The 15,694-nt window shown below is 42.7% G+C and overlaps 1 protein-coding gene across 1 annotated transcript in view; it reads left to right on the top strand.

Annotated features, from left to right (window-relative positions):
• Nucleotides 1-2,694: 2,694 nt before the first annotated feature.
• The window catches only part of NPFFR1 (neuropeptide FF receptor 1), a 618,890-nt gene continuing 605,890 nt past the window's right edge, over nt 2,695-15,694 (top strand). The window contains exon 1 of the mRNA XM_073596569.1: nt 2,695-3,253. Coding sequence (XP_073452670.1) covers nt 3,247-3,253 — 7 coding nt within the window. The 5' untranslated portion in view covers nt 2,695-3,246. The remainder of the gene's footprint in view (nt 3,254-15,694) is intronic.

Genomic DNA, 15,694 nt, shown 5'->3' with positions numbered 1-15,694 from the left:
GAAGCCTCTTCTAAAGATGAATCACAAGAAAGCCCGCAAACAGTTTGTTAAAGAAAAACAGACTAAGGACATGGATTACTGGAACCATGTCCTGTGGTCTGATGAGACCAAGATAAACTTGTTTGGTTCAGATGGTGTCAAGCGTGTGTGGCTGTAACCAGGTGAGGAGTACAAAGACAAGTATGACTTGCCTACAGTCAAGCATGGTGGTGGGAGTGTCATGGTCTGGGGGTGCATGAGTGCTGCTGGCACTGGGGAGCTACAGTTCATTTAGGGAACCATGAATGCCAACATGTACTGTGACATACTGAAGCAGAGCATGTTCCCCTCCCTTCAGAGACTGGGCCACAGGGCAGTATTCCAACATGATAACGACCCTAAACACATCTCCAAGGCAACCACTGCCTTGCTAAAAAAGCTGAGGGTAAAGGTGATGGACTGGCCAAGCATGTCTCCAGACCTAAACCCTATTGAGCATCTGTGGGGCATCCTCAAGTGGAAGGTGGAGAAGCGCAAGGTCTCTAACATCCACCAGCTTTGTGATGTCATCATGGAGGAGTGGAAGAGGACTCCAGTGGCAACCTGCAAAGCTCTGGTGAACTCCATGCCCAAGAGGGTTAAGGCAGTGGTGGAAAATAATGGTGGCCACACAAAATATTGACACCTTGGGCCCACTATGGACATTTTCACTTAGGGGTGTGCTCACTTTTGCTGCTAGCGGTTTAGACATTAATGGCTGTCTGTTGAGTTATTTTGAGGGGACAGCAAAATTACACTGTTGTGTGTATATATATATATATATATATATATATATATATATATATATATATATGCACACACATACCCACTGTATTTTTATTTTTACATTTTTACATTTCTTTTTTGTTTTATTTTTGTCCACATTATTTTGATTTCTCTTTTTTCCTTCATGGGGTCTCTGGCATTGACCAATGGAGAACTGATCCAGACCCCGCATAAAGCTGTGTAGGAGCAGATCACTTCTAGTAGTAGGACTGTTGCAAGGTGAGGTTGGACAGAGCTCTAACAGCTATGCCCTGGCCTCCATATTCAAAGGAAGTACCCTGATGTCACTTGTGATGTCACTACACCCCTGATGTAAACAGAACATGGAGCTATTTTGCTTATATATGTGCTTCTACAGCTGCTCAATTGACAGTCAATGATTCCAGTGCTAGTGCAGTCAGGGGCCAGCAAGAGCCACTGAGACTGCTGATGTTTTAAAACTGTAATGGGATTAATAGCCACTATCCCAGCCCCATTTTAAAATGGTGGCTGGGACTCATATGTTTTAAATGCAGGTTCAAATTCTGACCTATCATACCAGGTGGCAATTAACATTACTATGTGCGTCTTCTACCCTGATTCCTACTTCTGAGAGGCTGGACAGAGATGTAACAGCTCTGGGTTGGCCTCTATACTCAGCGGAAGTGCCCTAATGTCACTTATGACATCACTACACTACTGATGTAAACATAACATGGAAGTGTTGTGTTTTACAGTACATCTACCTCTATAGCTGCTCCCATAGAGTGATCTCGAGAAGCATCAGAAGCCCAGGAGTCGGCTGTTACATACAACCAGTGGCTCCAGTGCTAGTGCCTGGAGGGGCCCAAATGAGTCGCCAAGATTGGCCCTTGTTTTAAAGGCTAAGTTCACCTCTGGAACATATTTAGGGTGGAACATGCAACATGTTCCATCTCCCTCCCCCCAATCCCCACCTCCCTGTGACAGTGGGCGGGGGTTCATCTCACCTCACCTGCTGTCACTTTTTAAAAACAGTGCGGCTGTGCAGGGCTCCATCCACACAGCGGTGTCATTCATTCACAGATTCCTGTAAATGAATGAACTACATGTACCATTACATGCAAGTGAGAAAATGAAGCACTCAATCCCAGGCAATTAAACACAAGGTACACTCCACATGGTGGCACAGTAGCTTAGCACCTTAGGCTTTGCAGCACTGGGGTCCATGGTTTGGCCAGGACAATATATGCATGGAGTTTGCAAGTTCTCTCTGTGTTTGTGTGGGTTTCCGTCAGGTACTTTCTGTACTTTGGTTTCCTCCCACACTGCAGAGACATCTAAGGTTAAATGACTCCTGTTTAAATAGACCCTAGTATGTGTGCACACAGTGGCCATGGTATTAACACATTCTGCATGTCAGTCCTAAGCCGAGCTAAAATGAACTATAACATTAGGTGCACACAGTGGCAAAGCTACATTATTCAGGTTCATATGATGAGAAAAGTCTAAAGACTAAGGTTACAAAAGATCTGCAGCAAAAAATGAATCATTAAAAGCAAAATGAGATGAATGCTAACTTTCCTAAATCTAACTGTGTAGAAGAGTTAGCTCTATCAGTTACCAGTTTTTTATATGAATCCCTTAGCATTAGGAAACTGATGAAAACATACATTTAACGTAAGGGTTTTACATCATGTATCTTAAAGTACACCTATATGGAGGGTTTAGCTACCTGTGTAGGGGAAAGGGGGATAAGAGCCAAAGCCCCACGGTGAATGTGTATTGTTGGTATCCATAGCAATAGGAAACACAGTAACAATCAGTCTGCAGACCCCAGCCTCTATAGGGAGGTAGCAATGTGCTCTGCATTGACGTTGGTGAGTCAGAGTCTAATGAAGGGAGGAAATTCGGAGCTGTGAATAAGATGGGGAGGAGAAACCTCAGCCATAAACCACTCGCTACTGTCAGTATCTCTGCCTATAAACAGGCAGGTACAGAATCCTAAGGCTGCATATAAGCTTTCTTCACAGTTGCTCTCATCTCTACTTACTGAGTGCACAGCTTGCCTTGTGGATTTAATCCAGATATCTCTTAGCTGGAAAAATGACTGCTATTTTCATTAAATGAGTGATGGGTTAATCCAAAAGAAATATTGTAACTGCCATGTTTTGTTTAATTTCCTATTTACATGCCAGAAACTTTAAAATTCTTGGAAATCTATATTGTATTTAGTCCAACTGCTCTCATTGCTAATAATCCATACATATAGTTCCTGGAGCAAGGTTACTGCAGAGTGCAGACAAGGGAATATTTGGATATGTTGTTTTGCAGTGGAACAGCTAAAGGATCTTTGGGGCAATCTGGATGTTATACGGGTATCTGCAGTAACTGCAGATGATCTAGAAACAAGGACCTGGACAGGGAAGCTTTCTTCTAATCCACACCAGCCTGAAGACACCACCTCTTGGGTTTAGAGGCACAATGGAAGGTAAGTAAGTACAATAGTACTGATTTTGTTCTATACACACCTCTGATGATAATGTACAAATGTCTTTGAAGTGTAACTGGACTATTGAAAACTCTAGGCACTGTTATTTAAATAAAAACATGCATTATTGTCTCAGTGGGGTTGGCAAGGACTAACAATAGAATTTTTGGTATATTCCATTTATTTATTTATTATAAGAGCATGTTTTTGTTATTTATGGCAATTGTTAGAGCACATCAGAGCTGTTCTAGGGATGACAGCACATTTACAGCACTAGCTGTGGTGTTACTCACCAACCAGTCACGCATTTTTAACTTAGAGATCTATAAATCAAACAAAAATTAAAACTGTGCAAATCCATTATTAAGCCGTGTGTCACTAATATTAAAAGCAACTGAAGTTATTTGTATATTAGTTATTAGTGTATTTAATAAATGAATACACAAGTGTCATCTGCAATTCATAGTTTGGATTTCAATAGTACACCATTCAACCTGTTGTGTTCTTGATACAGTTTCATGGAGCGCACTTATAATTCTATGGTACAAAAGAAAGAGTTTGCTTGCCCTATTGAAATAACTGAGAACTCAAAAAAGGCAAATTTAGCAAAACAATTCAAAAGACAACACTGTGCAATAACCTAACCAGATAATGCTCAATCTAATAAAAGCTGATATCAGATTTACTGCTTAGGTGACAACGCAGCATTGCTTTTACACCATTAAACAAGCCCAATACTGTTTTGAAAACTATTGGACTTGCTCAGACACTGCACTAACACTACTAGATAACAAAACTAATTCATTACTCTTAGGGCCAGTTCACACCATAGAAACGCAGTCCGGATGCGTTCCAGATGCATTTCTTTTTTCTTAACCTTAAATAAGGACATGTGTGTTCCAGAGCGCTTTTTGTGCGTTTAAGTGCGTTCCAGTGTGTTTTTGATGTGTTTGACAACGTTCCAGTACAGTCCAGTGCAGGAAAAATGCAACATGTTCTACTTTTTTTTCTGGAACTAGAACACAGTGGAACTGCAAGCACTGGTGTGAACTATGCCATTGAAAACCAAATAACCTGCTTTCCGTGTATTTTTGATGCAGAAAAAAACATGGGACGTGAACTGGCCCTTACCCCTTTAACACATTTAACCCCTTCACGCCTAAGCCTTTTTATGACACTTGTTGCTTACAAGTTAAAATCAGTAATTTTTGCTAGAAAATTACTTAGAAACCCTAAACACTATATATATCTATATATACTTAGCAGAGACCCTAGAGAATAAAATGGCGATTGTTGCAATATTTTATGTCACACTGTATTTGCGCAGAGGTCTCTCAAATGCAATCTTTTTGGAAGAAATACACTTTCATGAATTAAAAAAAAAAACAACTGTAAAGTTAGCCTAATTTTTAAATAGAGTAAATAGATACCTAACATGTCATGCTTTAAAATTGTGCACACACGTGGAATGAAGAAAAACTATGGTGCTTAAAAATCTCCATAGGTGACGCTTTAAAAATGTCTACAGGTTACAAGTTTAGAGTTACAGAGGAGGTCCTGCACTAGAATTATTGCTCTCTCTCTCTCTCTAACGATTGCGGCTATATCTCACATGTTTAGTTTGAACACTTTTTACATTTGGGGCACAACTTACATATGCGTTCACTTCTGTGCGCGAGCAGGGAGGGATCGGGCGTTTAAAAAAAAAAAAAAAAATCTTATTTTTTTTATTTATTTATTTATTTTTTACGCTGTCCCTTCAATTATTTATTTATTTTTGTCACTTTTATTGCTGTCACAAGGAATGTAAACATCCCTTACTCTTTATGGAGAGATCTGGGGTCTATAAGACTTCAAATCCCTCCTTTGCACTTAAAGCGGAGGTCCGCCCTCCGCTGCAAGAATTAAAAGCCAGTAGCTACACATACTGCAGCTGCTGGCTTTTAATAATAGTACACCTACCTGTCCTGGAGTCCAGCGATGTTGGCACCGCAGCTGATGTCTCCATCAGCTGTCGGGTGCTGCCGCCGCCATTGCAGCTGAGGGAACCCGGCAGTGTAGCCATACAACCTCATGCCGGGAACCATATTGCACATGTGGGAGGCTCCGCTCCTCTCTCCTACTGGCCCGGTGGCAGAGGAAGGAGGAGGCAGGAGGAGGGAGCCCCAGCGGTGACGTCAAAGGCCGCGGCCCGGACTCCCAGAAGTGGTATCAGGATACCTGTCAAAAACAAGTACCTGCTCCCCCTTGAAAGGGACCAAATGTGGCACCGGAGGGGGGAGCAGGCAGATGAGCGGAAGTTCCACTTTTGGGTGGAACTCCGCTTTAAAAGCATTCAGAACTCAAAGTTTGGCTGTTTTGAGTCATTTTTTATAAATTTGGTGCCTTTAAGGCTCCAGTAAACAGGAATTTATGTCATGACATTGCTTCTGGGTTACTGGATCCGAGGCCAGACGTGCCGGCTGGTCACTTGGGCCTCCCGGTGGGACAGTAGAGTCCTGGGCGAGCCACGGAAGATGGTGGGAGTGGGGGGGGGCGTCCCCTCCCACTGCTTGTAATAACAGCCTTGTGGCTGATTAGCCACGTCAGTTGTTATTACAAGAATGCAGACCGTCTGCTATAAAAAATGGTACTAGGGTGATGACTGCAGTAGCAGGCATCATCCCGGTACAATCCCTTGAACCCGAGGGCCGCATATTTGCGTTACGTCTGCGTCAAGGGGTTAAATCACAGAGTGAGTTTAATATTGTCAAATAGCAAGCAATATGTCTGCAACAGGTAGCCTGTGCACAGGAAATCTCTTTGCCGTGTTCTGAACTGCAGTGACAAAGGGGTAAACAACTACAGTACTTTCCTGTATTAATTGCAAATTTTTTCAAGTTTAAGTACATTTAGAAAGATCTGGATTGTTTGCTAAGAATCACAAAGAACAGAAGTGAATACCTAATCTCCAAATTAAGCAAAATTTGGATGCCACTTTTATCCCTAGAAATCCTTAGACTGCTTTGCAGCAGATAAATGTGTAAAAAGAGATAAACTATGATAAAACTCAATATTTATTGACAAATATACATAGTTCATAACATAGAATCAGAGAGAGATTATCTGCTTTCTTTTTCTTTGAACGCACTATGGAAGTAGAACATTAAAGAATACTGACTAATGCCTCAAGCATATTTATTGATTCATTCGCACTATTCACTGCTAACATGGAACAGAAACAAAAATGAAAAACACAACCCCTACTAATATAGAAGATTACCCAAGATGAAAACACCAGCGCAGGAGATAAAAGCCCCAACTAAAAGATTTCTTATTAAGCTAACCTGAAAGCAGCACTTAAAGGGAAACACAGATATCTTTAGGAAGTGTATGTTTTACTTATTTTTGTAAAATGTACCTTATATTAATTTTTAATAACCACAATTTACTTGATGTTCCCTTTTTTCATTCGGGTATTGCACAACAGATTTGTAGGTTTTCTCCCCTTAGTGAGTATGTGTCCGACTGAGCATTTAGCATCCTTCCTATTGTTTTCAATTATTCTGAGCTGACTCATAGATTGCAATTTGACATTGGGATATAAGGTACAATCACTGTACTGCAGTACTAAGCTGGAACTCTAACTTACATATAATGAGGAAATATGGCTGTCCAGTACATATATTTAACAAAATATAACAAAACTATAGACATAATAGAAACACACGTTTATTTACATTATATGATAATTATATTGTATATACCTGTACAGCTAAGAAGAGCTATAGAAGTGCTAGGTTTCCTTTATGTCAGTTAAATATTATATGAACTATGAAAATGTAGGGACTTTATGGGAGTATAACCTGTACAAGAAGGTTAATCACAGAACAGGTTTTACTGACTATAACACTGAAATCGACAGCTCCAGGGTACCTCTGCAAGAGCTATATTTCAGCTTGATGGCAAAGATTATATGCTATGGTAGAAAATGCATCCATGTAAATATTGTATGTGAAATGCATAGTTAAATATCTTTGCATTATTAGAAAACATTATTACAACCCATATCTTGCCTAGATCATTAAAACACAGAGTACTTTAAAGGGTTAGGTCACTTTTAATTATATTAAAAAGAAAATTCATATACTGTACAGTTTTGAGTGTAGATTAAAATGTTTTCTTCCATTTTTACAAATGACCCTTACTTTTGAAGCTGCTTTTACCACGAGCTTCCCCTCTCCATGCTGCTTAGATGGCAAGATGTCTGCCCACTGGATGCGTTACACCAGCGCCTCATTAACAAGCACCAAGTTATGAGAATTTGGTTTGCCTAACCACACCAGCACATTTTGCTCTCTCTCTCTTACTCACAGATCACTGAGCTCAGCTGGTGCTGAGAGAGAGCGGACCGTGCATGCATGGTTAGGCAAGTTGAGTACCGCTCACTTGGCTGCAGATCACTTGCTCAGGTACCTCTGCCTCATCAGGTGTGGTCTCCCTGAGCTGAAGAAGGGAAAGAAGCCAAGGAAGTTATCTTCTCTAGGCATGTCCAGGAACCCAAGGAGTTGTGGAAAATTAGTTAAAGGGGCCTGTGTCTGCATCTGAGCACAGTGAGTAAATGGGCACTCTGCTATACTACACCTCACTTGAACTTGCTGTTCCTGGCAAGTTTGCATACCATTCATATTCATCCTGTGCAAAGTGTACAGGGTTCTCCCAAAGAAATCTTTCACAATGGGAGCATAGACATGAGCTAAGTGACCATTAGTCTATAATATTGTCAGGATCCATGTCTTCGTCTGTAAGTTTTGGAGATAATGGGGGCAGAGCAGAAAGCAATGACCAATGAACCTCTGTTGACAGAGAAGTTTGTAGCTTACAAATTTGCACAGGTTTTTCTAAAACCCCCTTATGGGTCTTTCTGTTGGGGGGGAGACAGTTCATTCTCTCTGGATATTGCAGACTGGCTAGCCTGGAATGGGCTGTCATAGGACATCTCCAGTAAATTGTTCCCATGGTGCGTGAAATTTTCCTTGTTGGTTTACACGACTACATTGGACTAGAACTCTGTCCCCAGAGCTTGATGGTAAAATTGTGATGCTTCCAACTCTCTTTGCTCCACCCATAACCAGTTATAACTAACTGTGGAGCTTCAGACAGGTGTCTTTTTCGGTCCTGCATTCAGAAATTCTGAGTGTGTTCAAGGTCTTATGCGTTCTTAGGTCTCTGGGCTCCTCAAGAGTATGACCAAACATACCATGGCAGGAAGTTTGGCCTGTTGAGGAATGTACTGTGTTGTTTGTATTTTCAGAGTACTTCAGCTACTGTAAGTAATGGGTCAATTTCATTTATTTATCATGAGTTTATTGTCTCAGCGGTTGTATCACAGTGCAACCGAACCTCTCACATTCACCATTGTCTTCTGGGTGGTGCTGGGTATTGTGCAACTTCCTAATGCATAGTGAGTGGCACAAGTTTTGGAAGAAAATGTTTTCAAAACAGGGTCCCTGATGTCAATGCACTGTCTGTGGACAGCCAAAAGGAAGGTAGAAGTGTTTCCACACCATCTGGGTAGTGGGCTCAGTGATCAGATTTCTGGTAGGTACTGGCACCACAAACTTGGTAAAGCGGTCCACTATGACTAGAGCGTGAGGGTATCCATGCTTGGGTATGCCAAGTTTAAGTCAATGGTCAGTACTTCCAGTGGGGCAGACATGTGCCCAGTCAGAGCTGGAATTCAGGCCTCAGCACCCATTTGACACTAGACAGACCACACCATTTCAACATACTTATCCAATCAACTTGAAGAGTTACACAGCTTGTCTTTTGCACTGGGTGAACTTTTTGTGGACATCCTGGTGTCCCACTTCTATGTGGTCAGAGAAGGACCTTGACTGTACAACCTGCTAGGTCATTGATGAATCATGGGGGAATATTATTCTGTGGTGCAGTATACCATCCAATGAGATGGTACTATTCACTCAGCATTTTGTTGGTTGCTGAGAGTAGCTGGAACCTATCTTAACCATATCGCTTCTGGTAAGGGGGAAAGTACTGGATACTTTCTCTGTGTCACTGCCTAGGTATATTTTTCCAGTACATGCATGAAGTTCACCTGAGGGCAACTTTAAGGCCTTTCTCCAGTCAAGTCAGGGATTTCTATCTCTTCAGCTTCTTCATCTAAATCTTGGTAAGGCTTGGCTTGAGTGTACAGTGATATGGCATATGCCACTTTGTTGATTTTTCCAGGGTGATAATTAGGGTTGTCCCGATACCGATACTAGTATCGGTATCGGCACCGATACCGAGCATTTGCCCAAGTACTTGTACTCGGGCAAATGCTCCCGATGCTTCCCCAATACCTAAAAGTCAGCTGTGATCGGCGCATGGGGGAGATACAAGCTTCTCCCCCAGCGGCTTTCAGCTGCTTTAGTGACACAGCGGTGATCGCTCACCGCTGACTGTCACTGCATTATCCTCCATGCCCCCTCCTTTCCTCTGTGCCTCTCCGCTGTCCCCCTCCGTTCTTCTCTCCTTTTCTGTCCCCCTCCGCTGTCCCCTCCATTCCTCTTTCCTCCTCTGTGCCTCTCCGCTGTCCCCTCCGTTCCCCCCTCCTTCTCTGTCCCCCTCCGTTCTCCCCCTCCTTTCTCCCCCTCCGTTCCGCCGTCCTCCTCCTCCTTCCTTTGTGAATAGACAGAGTCAGCTGACTTTGTCCATTCACATAACTGAAACATTGTAATCTCTTGTGATTACTATGTGTCAGTTTATGAATGGAGAGGAGCCCCTGTCTTCTCTCCATTCATTCTCAGTGCAGCTGAGGCTGCAGAGAAAGGGACTGGGGAATCTCTATCCTCTGTCTCTTTCTCTGTCTCAAGGGGGAGATATCAGAGGTCTGTTAAGACCCCTGATATCTCACCAAAGCCCCCCAACAGGGCTGATAAAAAAAAAACAAAAACAAAAAAAACACATATTGCAATAAAGAATAAAAAAAAAATTATTGTAAAAAATAAAAATTGTAAATTAAAAAAAAAAAAACAAAACAAAACACACACACACACATACACCGTTCACCCCCCCCCCCCCCCCCAAAAAAAAAAAAAAAAAAATGCACTGTTAAAAAAAACTAAAAAAAAAAACACTGTCACGTGACATAAAAAAAAGTATCGGTATTCGGTATCGGCGAGTACTTGAAAAAAAGTATCAGTACTTGTACTCGGTCCTGAAAAAGTGGTATCGGGACAACCCTAGTGATAATGCAAGAAGTAAAACTTTGCTGGATGAGCTGCCAAACATTTTTTGGGTTTGAGTTGTACACCATTCTGGTGCAGCTGGGCCAGCACAGCATCTAAATGTGCAAGATGTTCCACAAATGGGGCAGAAAATACATTGTCTAGATAAACAAATAGTTATACCCTGCACTGCGGGTGTGCTATCAAGACTACAGTTGCTGGGTATTATCCACCAGGGATATGTGAAAAATATTTTTTACAAATATTTTTCAACAATAACCATTAATGACCAGCATCATTCATAAATTGTGCTAGTGTTAATCTGCTATAACCTATAGTAACAAGCACAATTCATACAGTTGTGCAAGTAATTGAATATAGATCCTAATATAGTGCAAATGTCTAACTGTGATAACCAACTGCAAACAAAAATCAAGTAAAACTCCAATATTCTCCAAGGTGTCAAACATGAGCATGACAGCTTCCATGGTTAAACCCTCCAGAACAAATTAACCTTAAATCAAAAAGGTCAGAAAGCACTTTTCACAGCTTATGGTAAGGATACTCAAATCCCCTGCCTCTGGATCCCTCTATCACTCCTAAATCCTACACATTATTACAGTAAAAGAAGAAAAAGAAGAATCTCTATAGTGTAAAACTTAGCTTATTGAATAGAAACAAAAAAAAATAATAATTTTACAATTTTGCTATTGCTAGCCCTAACTAATGTGTCTTATTTCCTTCTTCTTCCTTGGCCTCTCTGGGAGCTAGGAGTGTGAAGCCAAGCTTGATGACATCACTGACTTTGTCCTAGGTGTTATGTCACTTCCAGACTTCCTCATGAGTAGTATTATGCCAAATATCACCTGCGGCCATGAGCTCATCAACAGCTTTCAATCAAATGCATGACATGTCAGGGCTCACCTTCTTCTTAACAAATGCTTTCAGGAACACTGTTTCTGGCAGGATAGTGGCTTTCAATCCAATATCAAAGAGACAATCTGTTAGCCGTCAAAGCATCCATGCCCAACAAGACAAGCTTTAGCTCCTAGATGGGGAGTCATTCAACTTTGCTGCCCCACTGTTTCAGTCCTGGCAGTGGGACATCTTTGTTGGGGTTGTATCTCTGGTGATTACCCAACTCAATTACCCCAGCATTTGCTTGCCCTGGCCACCTTCGAGACAGTTTTCACATTCTATAAGATTGGGCATCCCCTCTTTGTGTCTTCTGTTTGCACTTGAACTCAGATAACTCTGTCTCAAGCTGAGCCATCCATTCTGTCAATTTCTTGATGGCCACCTCCCATGGAACCATCTGTTCAGTTGCAGGTAGGTCCTAAAAATCTCCCACTGATAATGGCCATAGAGGCATACCTGCTCCTGAGATGCTATGACTGTTTCTAACAGTTTGTGGAACTTCAAATTAGGGTTGCCTCTTTATTTCTCTAGCAAGGTTTCTCTGACCTTTTTGGACAACAGGCCATCTAAAAAATTGTTCTTTCAGTCTTCCATCTGCATCACCCCAGCTAGGCTGTCCTCCTTTGTCCCTTTTATTAGAGCATATCTCTGCTGTTATGTCTTGCACTTGTGCATTGAGCATAGGCACGTGCATAGGGTGCGCCGGTTGTGCCTGAGCACATCCTAATTACCCCGTGCTACACAGATTGCTCCTGCTGCCCAAACCCCCTATGCCCCCCCCCCCCCCCAGGAGCACTTTCAGCTTCCCTCCTCTCCTCTTTCGCTGGCAGTTGCTGTGGGCACACAGGGGGAGAGTGGGGGAAGGGGCCAGCAAATATGTCATTTACCAGCACCTTGCTTTAATGAATAAACACAGTGAGTGATCGGTACCATTCATAACTGAAGCATATATTCTCTCTCATTGCAGTCATTTTGAAGAAATAATTTCTGTTGCAAAAACCTTTAGGCCCTCAGTGAATCTTTTATGTTTCAAAGTAAAACAATGTGATCTAGAGAACCATTTAAAAAAAAAAAAATACTTCTCAATGGTTGAGTAGTGTGGCCTACAAATTACATGGACAGACAAGGCAATATAATACATATTTGGATGAACAGTTTAGGTACCATCAAAACCATTGGAGAATTGAAAAGAATGGACTTTATAGGCATACCTAAGGCTGCATTCACACCTGATCGTTTTCAGCTCATAAAACGCTCGTAAATAGCCCGAATAAACACGTGAAAAACGCCTAACAAGCAAAATCCCATTCATTTCAATGCCACCTGTTCACATCTGAGCATTGTGTCACCTGAAGCAAAATGCCTGAAAAACGCCTTAAGCTCAAAAAAGAGCATGAGCTTCTTTGGGGCAGATTACAGGCGTTTTTCTGCTTTTTACATTGGTGACCTGTACAAAATCGCGGCAAAAAAAGATGTAAAAACACGCGACTTTGAAACGCTCAGGTGTGAATGCAGCCTAAAATGGTTTACCATTTTTATTTATATATAGGCCAGAAAGAAACCTAACTATAACAATTATCCCAATGGAATAACACATACAGTAACCTGAATGGGTACAACGCTACAATAATAGATCAGGGGTTAATAGAACCAGTTCAGAAAATGTAGATTCTGTTTTTCAAAGGTTCAGAAGGCTTGCTCGACTAGATTTGCTCTACTGGAGCTAAATAGGTCTAGTAGAGATGCAGAAAAAACAGAATAACTAAACTGTATGTTTATGCAGGCACAGAGATTTTTTCTGATTATTACATAGTTGAAAAGAGACACATGTACAGAGACACATGTACTGTGTATACACATAAAAACAGGATTTTTTCAAAAAAGTAGGTTCAAGTTACTGTATGTGTTATTTCATTGGGATAATTGCTATATTTAGGTTTCTTTCTGGCCTGTCAGCATAGTCTATTGAGTCCAGTTGGACTCTGGGCCATTGTTTGGTCACTGAGACACGTTTTAGTCACTTTCACAGACTTACATTTTTTTTTTATTTGTCTATGTCTTTAATATTTTTCATAAATAACATTTGTAAACTCTTTTAAGTATGCAGTAAAATCCTTCTGCATCTGTGAGGAGCAGAGAGGAGGGGGTGGAATGGTGCAGTTACAGTGTGTGAGAGCAGATTGGAGGAAAGGGATACCCCCCTCCACACACTGCACAGGAAGGAAGGATACAGAGCTGTGTTCTGATCAAACAAACTACATGCTGAGCTCCCTCCCCCATCACAAATTTATCTCTTGTGTTGGGCAAACTTCTCAGACATGAGACATGCTGATAACAGAGAAACAAAGCACCAGAGAGAAACGACACTCAGAGCTTTGGAGATAGACTACAGATATACTGTATGCGCTTTGTTCAGATTTCATGACTGAGGTTTACAACCACTTTAACCACTTGCCGACCACCTCACGACGATATACGTCGGCAGAATGGCACGGGCAGGCAGAATCATGTACTTGTACGTGATCTGCCTCCCGCGGGCGGGGGGGCCGATAGGACCCTCCCCCCGGTGCCCGAGGCGGTCGGCATTTGTCCCCCGGTGATCGGAGGTGAGGGGGAGGCCATCCATTCGTGGCCCCCCCTCCCGATCGCTCCCAGCCAATGGGATCATTCCTCTGCTGCTGTATGGTAAACAGCAGCAGAGGAAATTATGTCATCTCTCCTCGGCTCTCTATTTTCCGTTCCGGCGCCGAGGAGAGAAGACATCGATGTGAGTGCACAAACACACACACACACACACACAGTAGAACATGCCAGGCACACAATACACCCCCCATCACCCCCCGATCACCCCCTAATCACTCCCCCCCGTCACACTGACACCAAGCAGTTTTTTTTCTGATTACTGCATTGGTGTCAGTTTGTGACAGTTAGTGTGGTAGGGCAGTTAGTGTTAGCCCCCTTTAGGTCTAGGGTACCCCCCTAAGCCCCCCTAATAAAGTTTTAACCCCTTGATCACCCCCCTCGTCGCCAATGTCACTAAGCGATCATTTTTCTGATCGCTGTATTAGTGTCACTGGTGACGCTAGTTAGGGATGTAAATATTTAGGTTCGCCGTCAGTGTTTTATAGCGTCAGGGACCCCCATATACTATCTAATAAAGGTTTTAACCCCTTGATTGCCCCCTAGTTAACCCTTTCACCAGTGATCACTGTATAACTGTTATGGGTGACGCTGGTTAGTTCGTTTATTTTTTATAGTGTCAGGGCACCCGCCGTTTATTACAGAATAAAGGTTTAGCCCCCTGATCGCCCGGCGGTGATATGCGTTGCCCCAGGCAGCGTCAGGTTAGCGCCAGTACCGCTAACACCCATGCACGCAGCATACGCCTCCCTTAGTGGTATAGTATCTGAACGGATCAATATCTGATCCGATCAGATCTATACTAGCATCCCCAGCAGTTTAGGGTTCCCAAAAACGCAGTGTTAGCGGGATCAGCCCAAATACCTGCTAGCACCTGCGTTTTGCCCCTCCGCCCGGCCCAGCCCACCCAAATGCAGTATCGATCGATCACTGTCACTTACAAAACACTAAACGCATAACTGCTGCGTTCGCAGAGTCAGGCCTGATCCCTGCGATCGCTAACAGTTTTTTGGTAGCATTTTGGTGAACTGGTAAGCACCAGCCCCAAGCAGCATCAGGTTAGTGCCAGTACCGCTAACACCCACGCACGCACCGTACACCTCCCTTAGTGGTATAGTATCTGAACGGATCAATATCTGATCCGATCAGATCTATACTAGCATCCCCAGCAGTTTAGGGTTCCCAAAAACGCAGTGTAAGCAGGATCAGCCCAGACACCTGCTAGCACCTGCGTTTTGCCCCTCCACCTGGCCCAGCCCAGCCCACCCAAGTGCAGTATCGATCGATCACTGTCACTTACAAAACACTAAACGCATAACTGCAGCATTCGCAGAGTCAGGCCTGATCCCTGCGATCGCTAACAGTTTTTTTGGTAGCATTTTGGTGAACTGGCAAGCACCAGCCTCAGGCAGCGTCAGGTTAGCGCCAGTACCGCTAACACCCACGCATGCATTGTACACCTCCCTTAGTGGTATAGTATCTGAACGGATCAATATCTGATCCGATCAGATCTATACTAGCATCCCCAGCAGTTTAGGGTTCCCAAAAATGCAGTGTTAGCGGGATCAGCCCAGATACCTGCTAGCACCTGCGTTTTGCCAATCCGCCCAGCCCAGCCCAGCCCAGCCCACCCAAGTGCAGTATCAATTGATCACTGACATTTACAAAACAT

The sequence above is a fragment of the Aquarana catesbeiana genome, linkage group LG08 (assembly GCF_042186555.1).
Source record: "Aquarana catesbeiana isolate 2022-GZ linkage group LG08, ASM4218655v1, whole genome shotgun sequence".
Classification (NCBI taxonomy): Eukaryota; Metazoa; Chordata; class Amphibia; order Anura; family Ranidae; genus Aquarana; species Aquarana catesbeiana.
The sequence above is the reverse complement of the archived record's forward strand: the minus strand, read 5'-3'. Positions and strand labels throughout refer to the sequence as shown.